This window comes from Helicoverpa armigera, chromosome 2, assembly GCF_030705265.1.
Source record: "Helicoverpa armigera isolate CAAS_96S chromosome 2, ASM3070526v1, whole genome shotgun sequence".
Lineage (NCBI taxonomy): Eukaryota > Metazoa > Arthropoda > Insecta > Lepidoptera > Noctuidae > Helicoverpa > Helicoverpa armigera.
This window is the reverse complement of record NC_087121.1, coordinates 3,725,830-3,740,408: the sequence shown is the minus strand read 5'-3', so window position 1 is coordinate 3,740,408 and position 14,579 is coordinate 3,725,830. Positions and strand designations below refer to the sequence as shown.

Here is a 14,579-nt window from a genome sequence, read left to right as displayed (position 1 = left end):
ATTACTTATCAGCTGAAGGCATATGAGGCGAAAAATACAATAACTAAGACTTTAGACTACTTTTTTTGGTAGAAAATCATCAAATGACCGCACCCGCTGTGGGTGCAACGTGGGAGAGCTTCTTTTACTGACTACCGTGTTCCTTCTGGAGTCCTTTCTTTACCAGGACCGCGGTATCTCTTTTGAACAATCCCGTAACATTATCCTTCCTTATACCTGTCATTGACTCCTACACTTATCTACCTACGTATCTCTTAATAGAACTAAATGGCTTAAAAACTATCAAGTTATCATTACATGTAGGTACAGTAAAGTCAGCCATTTGATTGATGAGAGCGCAGTTCGCGACTTAACCGCCAGTTGTACACAATAGCTGGTTATTAACGTTACTTCTACCGAGTCGTAACGAATACTTGATTATCGAGAGGGCGGGTCAAATCGATACAATTTATTTTTCAAATGATTTATACTGTATAGTGTAGAATGGTATAGATTTTATATTCGTAAAAAGGTGTGAATGAAAAGAGGAAGGCAACGGTTGTTTTTTTGGGGCGAGCGACCAGCCGGCCAATCGCTGTCGCCGATCCGTGGCTCCATATTATGCGAAGCGTTTTCGTATATCGAAGTAATTTTTTTGTCACACACATGTGCAATAATTTTAGAGCTGAAGTATTTGTTTGTTAGCTTGAGCACGGTAATCTGAGGAACTGTTCAGGGATTTGAAAAAATATTTAAGTATTAGATAGCCCATTTGTAGCTGAAGGCTTATTACAAACCGTGAACAATATTTTCCGTTTTTTTTTTAACTGTACTTCTGTATTAGCAGACCTTAATAAGGCTAGACTAGGCTTACTAATCATACTTAATTATTCTTAGAAAAACCGATAAAACACTATACTTATGCAAATTATCAATATCAAGGCAATATACCTAATTACCTTTGAACTTTATGAATTTTAAATAAACTGGTTTATATATCGATAATGTATAGAAAGTACAAGTCATTGCTCTACGCTACTATCAGGTTTCCATTTTCAGTACCTACCATGGAGAACAAAACCACACACAAGTGGAAAAGTGGAGCTATCATAATTTAGAATCTACTGAGGAAGTAGCGTCGCCAAAAAGCGAGTTTACGGGTTACGTTAGCGTTTGCGGGTTTACCCGGGACAAAAAATATTCCTGGCTCCACCCTCATAGGTACTTCAAAACAAGACCTACTCGTTACTTTGATAGATGCCTCGAAGAATTCGAACGCCTTCTTAGTTCAATAGTAACTCATCGTTTTGATCACGCCACCATTCGTAGTTGACCTACAAGAAGGCGCCTGACCTACCCTGCCTTATGGCATCTCCGTTCATCTTTCCTTCCTCCATGGGTGGACGCACTCATAGGTACTTAGGGAAACAGACCAGCTGATATTGTAACTAGGTGTCAATACATTAAACCTCTTCAGAACATATGTGTGAATAAACTATCGATTTTGTAATCAACAGGTGAATCCGTTTGTAATCAGTGACTTTACGAATTTTTATCGATTTCGTCTGCAATCGAATGGAATATTTCTGTTTATATTAGTTGTGTTCGTGGAAGTTTGTTTGGCTTCTGTCGGGGTGACTATTAATTCTGTAGTCAGGTTATTTATAGCGCGTATAAAATAAATAAACCTAACTTTCAGTAATGTCAACTACAGAATTTCCAGTTTTTTTCAATCGCACATATGAGTGTAATTAATCAATTAAGAAAGTCATTATAATTTACTGCCATGTCAGCGAGTTTCACTGAGTTTGTTTATATGTACCTACATCTTTGACAGCCGTTGACTACAATACTTTATCTAAATATTTTTTTCATTCATAAAAAGATACCTTTCTTTCAAATCCTTTATAATAAATACATAATGAACATAGTCCTTTCATTATCCGACACGTTGATATAAGTCCGGGTTAATTGCAATTACATTGAGTTAAGGCCTGCGGAAAAACTTGAAGGGTCACATGTTTCAACCCCATTCATTTCAGAGGGTAAAATAAACATGTATGTAATTTAGAATGTGTTGAAGAGCAAGGGAAAATAATGAGATACTCTTTCCAAGGGTATACATGACTGTACCTATATAAATAAATATTTTAAAAGTATTTTTAGTTAGAGAATCTTTTTAGATAGAAATTAGTTAGGGATAGAGGATGACTGTTACCTACTTATATAAGACTAGCCGTTTTCCCGCGGTTTCACCCGCGTCTCGTGGTAACTACTGCCCGTACCTGGATAAAATATAGCCTATGTTACTCGTGGATAGGGCTGCCATTTCGAATTTCGCGAAACCCGGACAAATATTAAAAAAACCCGGACATTTGACGTAAATCGCATTTTTACCCCGGACGGGTTCGAATTTTTTTTTAACAAAACAACACCTAGTTTTTAATATTACTATTACTACTATTATATACTTAAATTCAATGAGGTGCTTCCTTACATGTAACGTCAGGGCCAATATCTAGCTCAAGTAGTAGGTACCTAGTATTAAAAGATTATGACTTATTATTTCAAAGGTCATAAATAAGAAAGCTCATATGGAAACTAGGAGTTAGCTTCTTGTTAGTAATAGGACTTAAAACGGCGCTACCTTTTTGATAGGTTACTTGATGGTGATTAGGCACTAAAGCACCTAAACTTGTATAATAAAAAAAATTCGCAAAGTGAAGAAGCCGCGAGCGAAGCGAGCGCAACATTTTTTGAATATTGGGATATTAAAGTAGCTAAACGTAAAAAGAGACAGTGTCAAGAAAGGATGCCGCGAGCGAAGCGAGCGCGAAATTTTTGAGTTTTGAGACACTTCGACTTCTGCAGTCTGTGTGTCGATTGTAATTCAACTCGTAAGAAAAATGTCCGGGTTTTCCCCGGACACTTCTTGAAACCCCGCCCGGACGTCCCCCGGACGGCCTCCAAACGAGGACAAATCCGGGGAAACCCGGACGGATGGCAGCCCTACTCGTGGATAATGTAGCTTTCGAGTGGTGAAAGAATTTTTTAAAAACTGTCCAATAGTTTTTGAGCCTATTCATTACAACCAAACAAACAAACAAAGTTTTCCTCTTTATAATATTAGTATAGATTATTCAGGTAGGTAAAGTATAGGTGACATAAACGTGCCAAAATGTTGACTCATTGACTGTGAACTGAACTACGAAAAAGGACAAAATTATTTTTAAAAGTCACGTGTGGTAATTTATATTTATTTATTTAACAACGATTTGGCTGCATGTGAGTTAATATTACTTAAGTAGAATACCATAAAACATCGATAAAATAAAAAGAACTGACGGTAAAAGCCGTGCATTAAGTCATTATTATTGCACGAGCAGCGCTTATAACGGTCAACGGCTTTCCCATTGATTTGGAACCCCATTCTTTCACCACTTTACTGCCTTTAGAAATAACTATATATACTATAGGAAAAAAGTGTAATGCTTTTCAATTAATAACGTTGCGGAAACCATGTTGTTAATTTTACTATTGTTAAATTGCGATATGGAAATATGAAATGCATCTGTAAGCAATATAATAAAAAGGAAACTTTTTGTTGGTTGTTTGTAAAGTTACACTCTTCTCGAGTAACATATGCCTACTGGAGGCGAGTGAAACCGTAGTTGATAAAGGAGGCCTTTTCAGTTTTCAATGTGATAGGCACTTATAATGTTCAACATCACCCCTTTATCTAATGAAAAATAAAACTGAAACCCATTCATTCTGTTTATAAAACACAACTTGTCTGGTATAGATATAAGACCATTATTAGGCACAAAAATTATTTATAGTATTTTAGTCACAGAACATTGAATGAAAGTTCAAAGGCTGTCATCGATTTTGTTATTCAAGCTAGATTGTTGCTAACGCTACTTTTTTTAAACTGAAAATCCAATATGGCGGATATTATACGTCACGTCAGCTGTAACGCGGTTGAATTGGTTTTAACAATTAAGAGCTTAGCAACGCTTTTGTTTAGTTTTGGTGGTAATAAATGTAGGGTGAAAATTGTGTGAAAATAAAATCTGTTTATATTGGCTACTGATAAGTATGCTATCGTTGAGAAAGTCGTCATAATTTTCTTTAATTTTTCCGTCGCAAAGAACCGTACTTCATAATCAGGTCGAAATAATCTGACTGATCAAAGTATGATCCAGGTCTTTCATATGATTTTTCACCGTATCTTACCTCCTATTGTGCTGTAGTTGCTGACTAGTAGCACAATATTTCCAAATGGATTATTGGTAGAAATAAACGCTGTTCAAGAAGGTATACCTAGGTTTATTTGGTTCCGTATCAAAGAGTAACCACTAAAAGGATTTGCCCGGGGGAACATGGTGTAGTGTAGTGCAACAAAGCGCTTTAGCTGTGTAGTAGCGTTTTCAATGTTCTATTGTGTGCGCTAGATGTACACCTGTATCATAGAGTAACTTCTATCAGTGTTTTCACCCGCGCACCGTGGGTACTAGGTACATGGTAAACCTGGACAAAATTGTAGCCTTACCCTATAAATTAATAGAATTGGCCCATGGGTTACTGAGATTAGAGCATCAATCAAGCAAAGAAACATTTGTTTGTATGTTTTCAGAGTGTGTGCTGCTATCCGTACAGCCTAATTTATTGCGACTCTCTCCTGTTTTTAAAACCTGCTTAAATCTAGCGTAGTATATGGAAACTCAACACAGGTTCGTTGATAAAAATGTTCTTGTCATTCTTCGACAAACGGTTATTTAATTTTATCCAAACTACAGAAGTACAAAGTCGTCTGTCGTTCAAAGGCTTTCTATGATTCATAGAATTAAAAGTTTTAAGTTACGTGTTACTAAACAATAATATTTTTTAAACAAACATTGAGGATCAGATGACTGACGACTATTATGTTAACATGTGACAATATTAAAATACTTGTCTAGTTTTGATGGTCGCGAAGGTCAACGAACTTTGGTGTTTTAAAAATATTCCATTTTAAATCTTTTGTTAGCATGATACCATAAATGTCTTTCCACGTATTCCTACTTAATTTGTTTGAACTTCTAATTTCTCAAAATATTATTCTATTATACAACTCAAACTACATAAATAGTCTTTGTATAGGAGTAGGAAAACTACATTTTTAACCAACTTTTCAAAAAGTAGGAGTTTCTCTTATCGTTTATTTATACGTCATGTGTCTGCAGAAATGACATTCTGATCTCTATCGACTGCATACACGACCATATAGAGTTGTACCTGTGCAGGTTTTCGTTGAAAAGGACAGTATTACAGTATATTTCAATGCACTCATTATAGGGCTGATTAGTAGTCAAAACGGGGTTGTTGTAAACTGTTCCACCAAATGCGAGGTCATGTAAACTTTCATGGTCATGAAATCTAATCAAAGAGAGGTCAGTACAGGCACTAAACATTTCACCCACTGAATTAACAAACAACTACTATTTTACTTAACACATTAAATAATGCACCATAACTAGTGAACCTTATTGTTCAATGTGCCATTCTAATTCGCGGGGATAATTGTAATTATTAACTACAACATTATTCTACTTAACCAAATACACATCTTCATAACAAGAGTACTTAATTTCGGTCATGCGCCTAATCTCTCTCCGGTCGTGTCGGATGGCCGTCCCATTGGGCTATGAGAGCGAAGGAATAGTGAGTGCACCTGTGTCTGCGCAAATGCTTGTGCACTATAATAATGACCAACGCAGTTGGATAATCTCTTTATATGAGAACAGCCTTAGTGGCCGATAATCCGTTAGGAGTACATCATCGTCCACCAACAAGGTGGACAGACGACCTTATAAAGGTTTCCGGAAGACGCTGGATGCAGGTTGCTTCCAACAGGTACCTATCTGTCTAGATCAAAGGGGGAGGCCTATGTTCAGCAGTGGACGTCCTATGGCTGATATGATGATGACATCATCAACTAATGAGCAAAATTAAAATGTAAAATTGACTCTTCGTCCTTTTATTGGTAGCTAATTAACTAACCAGAAATGAATGGTTGCACCTCCATTGTGACGAAGTAGGCACTACAATCGTGATAAGGAACTCGCCACTTGTGTCGCAAGCATTATGCATTTCCTGCACTAATGCATTCCACACGCTCGCCTCTATTACAACGTTAACATTCTTGCTGACATTGTTTGTGATTTTATTACACATGATAGGTTGATTTTAGGTAAAGAATTATACGTTAATTCTGGATATTTTAAAGGTTGACCCAGATATTATTTATGACAAGCTTTCGCTGGAACACCCGCATGCTATGGGAACTATTCCGCGCATCCGGGTAAAAGTAATCTACGTATATCAATATTCGATAAATGGTTTCAGCACAGAGAATAGAAATTTTCAAAACAGTCCTTTGGTTGGTTGTTAGATAGCCAAAGTTGTTGGATCACATTATGTGCTAATGCTAAACATTTCAATAAAAATAGAAAAGTTTACCAAAGAACAATTCTTTCAGACTATTATTTAGATGCATACTTTGATTTTGGATACATTCAATTTGATTAATAAACTTAAACTTATAAAAAAGTAAACAAAACAAAAGACGAAGAGCCTACACCACTCATCAACAAGTCAGGTGTTCGTCATCGCGGCACGTCACTAGTCATCGTATCGATCCACTTCGATATCTGCATAGCCAGTCCTTGACACGCGCCGCCCGTGTCACTACACTAGCTGTCAGATTTCTATTTAATCTATGCTTTGAGTTCGTGGATATTTTATCATCTGTTACGTGCATGAAATACTCTATAATTAAAACACTATTAATTTTAATGCTCTTTGTTTGGAAAAGGTTGACCTAATTTTAAATATGTATGGTTTGGCTTTGGTTGTAATTTATTTAAAAGAATTGGTATGTATTATTTTAAGCGAGTAAATACCTAATTTATGAATCGGCATTATTTATTGGGATGGAAGAATTTACATTTGCGCTTATATTTGCGGTGAAGCAAATAGTTTACGTTATATAGAGCTACCAAAATTCACCGAAAACGCAATTTGTTATTCACAAAGACCACTAGATATTAGTGCTGAAAACTTTTTCAAACATGAAAGTTAATATTGACAGCAACTACAGACTGCATTAACAGTGTAAACAGTTTAAAATAAAAATATACGTTAGGGCCTTTAAAAATATAAACGATGCAATTTTCAAGTTTTGTTCAAACACAATATAAAACTTGTGGACAAGTAGCGCTTAGTTAAGTAAACGATATATGGGAGATAGGTACTTTTATTTTTCTAGTTTTTTCAGATAATGTACTGTTAATAATAGGTAATGAAGATAGAAAATACAGTATAATACATTCGAATGTAACTGTACTTTACTGTGGTAAAGGTAAAATTGAATTTAGAACTTATAGAACTGAGAGCAAAGAATTGGGACTAACCGCGATAGGAAAAGAAATGTTGTGAGTTACTAGGGTTCTTAAAATAATCACTGAAATTAAGAAATAATAAAAAAACGGGATTTATTTTTCTTGACGCTTTCCAATAACCAGCCTTCTTTGGATCACCATAAAGAAATGAATTATATCCCCGGTGACACTCTATCGGGACATTCTTGATACTGACCAAAGCCCTAACTAAATATTCAGGAGCTGACCCAGACTTCTTCGCATAATCGAATATCTAAGAATCGAAACATAGGCAATCCAAAGAACATTGGAATACATAAAGTATATGCAATCAGTGTGAAATACTCCCACTGCTGGGACTGAAAGCTCTTCTCAGAGTGAAGGATTGGGCTGTAACGTCTGCTCGGGTCCATTGTGGGTTGTTACACGTTACCGTGTGTACGTAGAAATCCTCATTCCTCAATATGTATTCTTGGTACATTTTAGAGATGTAAAAGTGTAATGTAAATAGAGATACCTACAGAACTTCAAAGCTTCTAAGTTTAATATAAGAAGTGAAAATATAGCATTTTGAATGATGATGTTTTATTCCTAAAATAACTCCTCTATTGATATTTAACTACACGTATTATTTAGTCTAGTTGAAAGGTTTGACTAGTACCTATAAAAAATGTATGCCTACGACGGGTTTCAATTTATCAGTAAAATACTCAAAAACATGACGGATTTTCACGCTACTACAACTACCAAATGGATTTTGATGTAACTCGGCAGTAAATATAGCTTATACATCAGAATAAGATATGGCAACGTACAGGCTACTTTTTTCAGAATGTGGGAAGAAGTTCACTTGAGAAGCGGGTAAAACCACTTACATAAGCTAGTCTGTGAATAATCTACTTTAAAACAAGCCCTATACAAACACTTTCACTATTCGTATACTAATAAAACTATTAGGTACCCACTCCGTCCGCAAGCGACGTACGAGTACGAGTATGTTAACAGCGAACAAACAAAATGGTAGCTCAAACGATAGTACCTCAGGATAATTGCTCTATTACACTCAATTACACTACCACTTAATACTATAATACTGCCACTTTAACCCTTATTTAGAAATGAGGGGGTTTTGCTTAGGACTTGTTGTATATTTGAGGAAATTAGTTTGTTAAGTGTTTGATAAGACAATAAGCTAAGACGAATAAAAATCTCGATTATTTATATTACCAAGCATCGATCTGTTAATCATACAAATTATGCCAAAATAGAGATAATAATTAATGATTAAACGAACTTACCTGTGAGTGAAGTTCTATCATAATTATGTGAGGTGTTTCGTTCGAAGAGATTAGATTAAAACACATGTAGTCACACACACAATGTCGCCACTATGCACTCAGTTTAAAGAAAAAAATAATAAAAAAATAAAATATTGTGGGTAGACTGCACTTCCCTATAGAATATTCCGTTCGGTTCGTCATTTAGTTCAGAGATAAGACAATATGCTATCGATTTCACAATTTTGAGGGTAAATTTAGGGAGGGCGGGACTCTAATCTCTTCGAACGAAACACCTCACATAATTATGATAGAACTTCACTCACAGGTAAGTTCGTTTAATCATTAATTATGCTTCAGTGTTTCGTTCTCGAGATTAGATTAAAACACATGTAGATATTGAGAGAAAGAAGAAATTGTGAAATGGATAGGAAGACAGGTGAATCCATAATTTTATTGGAAGAACCAAAAAACCGATTCATTGTCTAATCTTTTTATTAACAATGAAAGGTACACAATTAACAACGATTTATTCATATCGCAACTTAATATCGTTTTAAAGATAGATTATTTAATTATACAATCAAAAAATAGGGAATAATTTATGAATTATCCTCAATTAGGATACTCCTAGCAAATGTTTCTCTGGGAGCATTTGAAACTGATCTATTATAAAATTTTCCAAAAGTTGAAGATGTGCCAGACCATCCGGCAGTTTTCCTTATTAAATCTAAATTGACGCCCATAATATGAGCTCGGGAAGTACTGGCGTGCCTGGTACTATGAGCGGAAAAAATGGAAACGTCAATTCCACAGGTCTCTAAAGTACTCTTTATCCACCTACTTAATGTTTGAGCACCAACTTTACCATGTGGTTTTTTGGTGCTAATAAAGAGAAAGGTATGATTATGACGTAATTGTTCAGTTACATGTAAGTAATCAATTAGTAACTTAGCAGGACATACTTCGGGTCTTTCCCTAAAGTATGGTAGGACAAGCATTGGCTGTTTTGATTTAACACTGGATGTTTTTATTAAATCAGGAATTTTAATATGAATTTCATTGGATGAATAACTAATATTCTCGATTTTAATTTTTGATAGGGTTTGAACTCTGTGAGCTGTAACAAGTGCCAATATAGTAATCAATTTCCTTGTAATTTTATCTAAAGGTAAATTATCGTTAGGCACCCAGCTAGCCAATGCTTCTATAACTAATGAGGTATCCCAGGTCGAATCGTATTTGGGTAAGGGTGGCCGAAGTCTAAATAACCCTTTGAAGAATCTCTTTACCCGATCATCTTCACTGATTTGATGACCAATGATTAAAGACAAAGCCGATCTGCAACTGTTCAGAGTACCATATTGAGCACCGGATTGAAAAAGCTCAGTAAAAAAATAAATAATTTTGGGATAGAGGCCTCATAAATATTAACATTGTTGGCTTTACAAAATAAATGCCATTTCTTCAAACAAGTGTCATATTGTTTGATGGAATTTTCCGATAGTGATGCCAACATGATGTGAACAGATGCAGGAGGAATACTTCTTCTCAGTAGAGATTCCCGCACAAGACTCCGGCAACCAGGGTAATCTGCTGGTGTATCTGACGGTTGCTGGAATGAGAAATTATCAATCCTTGAGAAGCATGAAATGTCAAAGGTTGGCTCTCTAGGAGCTTATTAAATAAGGGATACCACGGCTGTGATGGCCACGCAGGGACGACTAGTATTCCTCTAGCTTTATCACTAATGATCTTTCTCAATGTTTTGAGAATGATTGAGAATGGGGAAAACCGTAAAATACCATTTAGACCAACATAAAGAAAATGCGTTAATGCTATATGCGTCAGGGTCTTTGTGCCATGACACGTAATTAGGGCATTTTTTATTTATACGGCTGGCAAACATATCTATATTAGGCTGACCAAAGCATTCTACAATTTTTTGAAAGGCACTGTCTGCTAGTTCCCATTCAATGTCGGGGTGGACTCGTCGCGATTCAGCATCGGCAATGCTGTTCTCAACTGATGGGATATATAAAGCAGAAATGAACAGATTACGAGCCTCACACCATTGCCATATTTCTTTGGTAAGTTTGGTTAAATGCGGAAACTGCACGCCTCCCATGCGATTAATATATGAAATCGCTGTAGTATTGTCAATTCGTAGAATGATTTGACAGCCGAATAATTTTTAGCAAAATTTTAAGCCCAATGAATGCAGCCATTAATTCTAAATAATTAATATGTTCATTTCTTTCTTCCTGGCTCCAACTACCGCTTGCCGTTTCTCCCGCACAGGCTACACCCCATCCCGTAGTTGAGGCGTCAGACTGAATTTCTAATTTATGTTCATCAAATTTAATTTTACAGACGGAGTTATCGATAGAATTTATCCACCAATTGAAATCTGGACCTAAAGAAGGTGATACAGTCATGAACTTCTCATAATTATTATCGCCTTCTAGACTTAGAAATTTACATCTCTCAAACTCCTTGGTATATAGCCAGCCATATTCAATGGCTGGACAAGCAGATGTTAAAGACCTACTAAACGAGCAAAATCTCTAATTTTACATCTTTTGATGTTTTAAATCTTAGTAATTCATTTTTATCTTCTGACGTTTTTCAGGAGGTAAACAGATTTCCATTGTGTTTGAATTTATAACAAATCCTAAAATCTACAGGCGTTACTTGGAATCATACAACTTTTGATTCGTTAATAATAAAGCCCAAAGAACAAAGTAATTGTTTTGTAGTAGTCACATTATCATAACAATCGTTATACGAATGTGATATAAGACATAGATCGTCTAAATATATTGTTGACAAATAACCAGCACAACGCAGTAATTTGACAACTGGTTTCATAATTTTAGTAAAAACATACGGCGCAGTATTGAGACCAAACGGTAAAACATTGAATTCGTATAAGTTGTCTTTCCATTGAAACCTTAAATACTTTTTAGAATTGTCGTGAATTTTTATTAAAAAATATGCGTCTTTAAGATCAATTGTTGACATAAAACAATCTTTCGATATAAGCTTTATAATTGTTCGAAGATCTTCTAATTTAAAATGTTTTGTATTAATAAATTTGTTTAAATTTTTTAAATTTAGAATAAGACGTGTTTTTCCGTTTGGTTTCGGTACTAAAAATATGCTTGAAATAAATTGGCCGGTACTAGGTTGACATTTTGAAACGGCCCCTATAGATAATAAATTATCTATGGCTTGATCAAATTCACGTACTTCTGCATGTGAATAACTTCTAGATGGTGGTATATTATATTGATAAGGAGTTTGTGCAAATGGAATTTCATAACCTTTTATCCATGACAGCACTGTTTGGTCAGATGTAATTTGTGACCATTGATTAAAAAAGTGACATAGCCTACCGGCAAAATTTACCGTAGTATCTACTGGCGGCTGCGGCTGCTGCTCGGACGCGACCCTCTGGACGAGTGCGCGTGCTGTTGCTTCGTTGAAGGTGCAGACTCCTTCGCTATCCGAGGCCCCGTCGGTCTGCGGTTCGGGGCTGGAGCCTTCCAGTTTAAATTCCTGGTAGAAGGCGGAGGTCTCGGTTTGCTCGAAGGTTTGGGTAACGGAACAGACTTCAGCTCAGCCCTGACCTATTTATTGCCTTGGCAGTTTTAATGTGTCGGCTAGCTCTTGTCCAAAAGAAGATTGTCAATTTTGGTCAGTTGCATCTGATCTTTTAATTCTTTCTTCAAGACAGCAAGAATGAAGTTACGTCTAGTGATAGAATCATTATGTTGGCAGTCGCACAAAATGCGCCCTGCGTCCACGAGTAATTTTAGTATATTAGGATCTTTTGTTTCTTTTGATAAAGAATAGTAATAGCTTCACTTAGACATGCGATAGCACTGCCTAACTGTTTCTGTTTCGCCTGCATAGCTTTGTCCCGCTTCACTATGACGTCCGTGACAGCAGCTTTAATCTCAGGATTAAGAGACGGTGCGTCAATCAGCTTACAGTTAGCTGGAGGTAAGTGAGATTCTAAAAGCTCCTTGCGGAGTTCTTTCGTCAAACCAGAAGTGGCTATGTGTTCATAACGAGTGGCTAGGTCCTTCTGGATATCCTTACCAAAACTCGTAGTGGTTAACGGATCTGTTCCTAATATTTGCAGGACAGTTTCATCTAAATCCGGTTGATGATCCTCAATCTCAATTATTCCGGCTTCAACAGCCGTCGATTGGGAAGGAGGTTCTTGTGTAACCTCAGGTATATTTGATGCGCTGGTTGATGGTACCGGCTCATCTAGATCTACTACTGGATATGCAGGATTCTCCAAATCCATAAATTTGTCATCTGTAATCAGATTTTATAACTTGCTATAATTATCATTCCCGTAAGGAAAACTAATTAGGTAGCTTATTTGTAGTGCAAAAAATAACGCACTAAATAAGTAGATAGTAATGGAAGGAACTTCCGATTATCATAATTAATTAACGGTAGGTAGGTAAGTACCTGAACAGGTAATGTTTTATTCGTCATGAGAGGTACTTGGACGAAAAAACACAAAACGTGGGTAAGATGAACTCGTAGACGTTACATCGTGAACCCAATTTAAGTAAGAAACATAGTTTGATAAAATATGTAACTACAATTAGGTAAATACCTAAACAGGTAACCAATTTAATGTGTATGTACACAAGTACGGATACAGCGGGTAAGATGAACTCTAAACGTTGCATCGTGAACCCGAGTTTAAAACGGATAAGTTGCAACTCATACGTTGTAACGTTTATCCATGTAAAATTTGCAGAGTAAACCTTACCTTGTGGTTCTGACGACGACTGCTCGGAACTGGACGAAGATCTGCGGCATCCTTTTAATAACTTCTTTTCTAGCTTCTTAATTTTCTTTCTTATATAACTTATTGAATCACCACGCTTTCTTTTCGGCATTTTGAACACAAAAAACCTAAAACTGCCGATAAAAATAACACTGACACGATTAATAATGCAAAGTGGCGGAGCACTGAAATGTGAATGACGAACCGAACGGAATATTCTATAGGGAAGTGCAGTCTACCCACAATATTTTATTTTTTTATTATTTTTTTCTTTAAACTGAGTGCATAGTGGCGACATTGTGTGTGTGACTACATGTGTTTTAATCTAATCTCGAGAACGAAACACTGAAGCATAATGCAAGTTTGAAGGTGTTGAATTTTCATCTGACACAATGTAAAAAAACTAGACATAGTAGACATAGGTATCTAGACCTATGTCTACATTCATATGTTGACATACAGACTGTGGTGCCAAGTCATCTTGGCCTTTTTCTGGCTTGTTTCTAAAACTATCGGCGTACCTCATTTCATTTTAATCAGATTAGTACATGACAAGATCAATTGCATTCTACCTGATGGTTTCACAGAAGAGGTCTCATTAAATAACACAAATTGCTAATAAAAATAATAACAAATATTATTCCGCCTTCCAAAGCATTTCAAACACGTCGTAAGTACTAAGAAAACATTTTCATTTTCCTCAAGCAATTGCATTTTCCGTAATTTAATTAGCGTTGTGGCGGGATTCTTGGAAAAATTGCGCTTTTCATGTTTCGCAGCCGATGTGGCTTCTTTGTAATGTCTCGTCATACCCTCCTAAGTTTACTGGCTTGATTAGTTTTGTAAACAGGGTTCCTGTATCTATACTAATATTATAAAGAGAAAAACTTTGTTTGTTTGTTTGGTTGTAATGAATAGGTTCAAAAACGACTGCACCGTTTTTAAAAATTCTTTCACCATTCGAAAGGTACATAATCCACGAGTAACATAGGCTATATTTTATCCCGGTGCGGGGAGTAGCTCCCAGGGGACGCGGGTGAAACCGCGGAAAACGGCTAGTCTATAATATGAGTATATAACTTA

At 36.0% G+C, this 14,579-nt stretch overlaps 2 protein-coding genes and 1 long non-coding RNA gene across 4 annotated transcripts in view; all 3 read right to left on the bottom strand.

Moving 5' to 3' along the window:
- LOC110375503 (uncharacterized protein) overlaps window positions 1-14,579 on the bottom strand; it is a 112,598-nt gene that overhangs the window by 14,745 nt on the left and 83,274 nt on the right. The gene's annotated exons all lie outside the window — the stretch shown is intronic.
- Window positions 9,155-12,298, bottom strand: LOC126054309 (uncharacterized). Its single transcript, XR_010277126.1, has 2 exons — window positions 12,076-12,298; window positions 9,155-10,292 (listed from the first exon to the last, which is right to left on the bottom strand). It is a non-coding gene; the product is annotated as an uncharacterized LOC126054309 (long non-coding RNA).
- Window positions 12,365-13,848, bottom strand: LOC135118859 (uncharacterized). Its single transcript, XM_064041916.1, has 2 exons — window positions 13,479-13,848; window positions 12,365-13,009 (listed from the first exon to the last, which is right to left on the bottom strand). Exons 1-2 carry the CDS (start codon window positions 13,606-13,608, stop codon window positions 12,495-12,497), a joined length of 645 nt encoding a protein of 214 aa, XP_063897986.1. The 5' UTR covers window positions 13,609-13,848; the 3' UTR covers window positions 12,365-12,494.

Coding starts and splice junctions, on each gene's coding strand:
- LOC135118859 (XM_064041916.1), bottom strand. CDS start 13,608: ATGCCGAAAAGAAAGCGTGGTGATTCAATAAGTTATATAAGAAAGAAA. Junction 13,010..13,478: donor GTCGTCGTCAGAACCACAAG/GTAAGGTTTACT, acceptor ATCTGATTACAG/ATGACAAATTTATGGATTTG.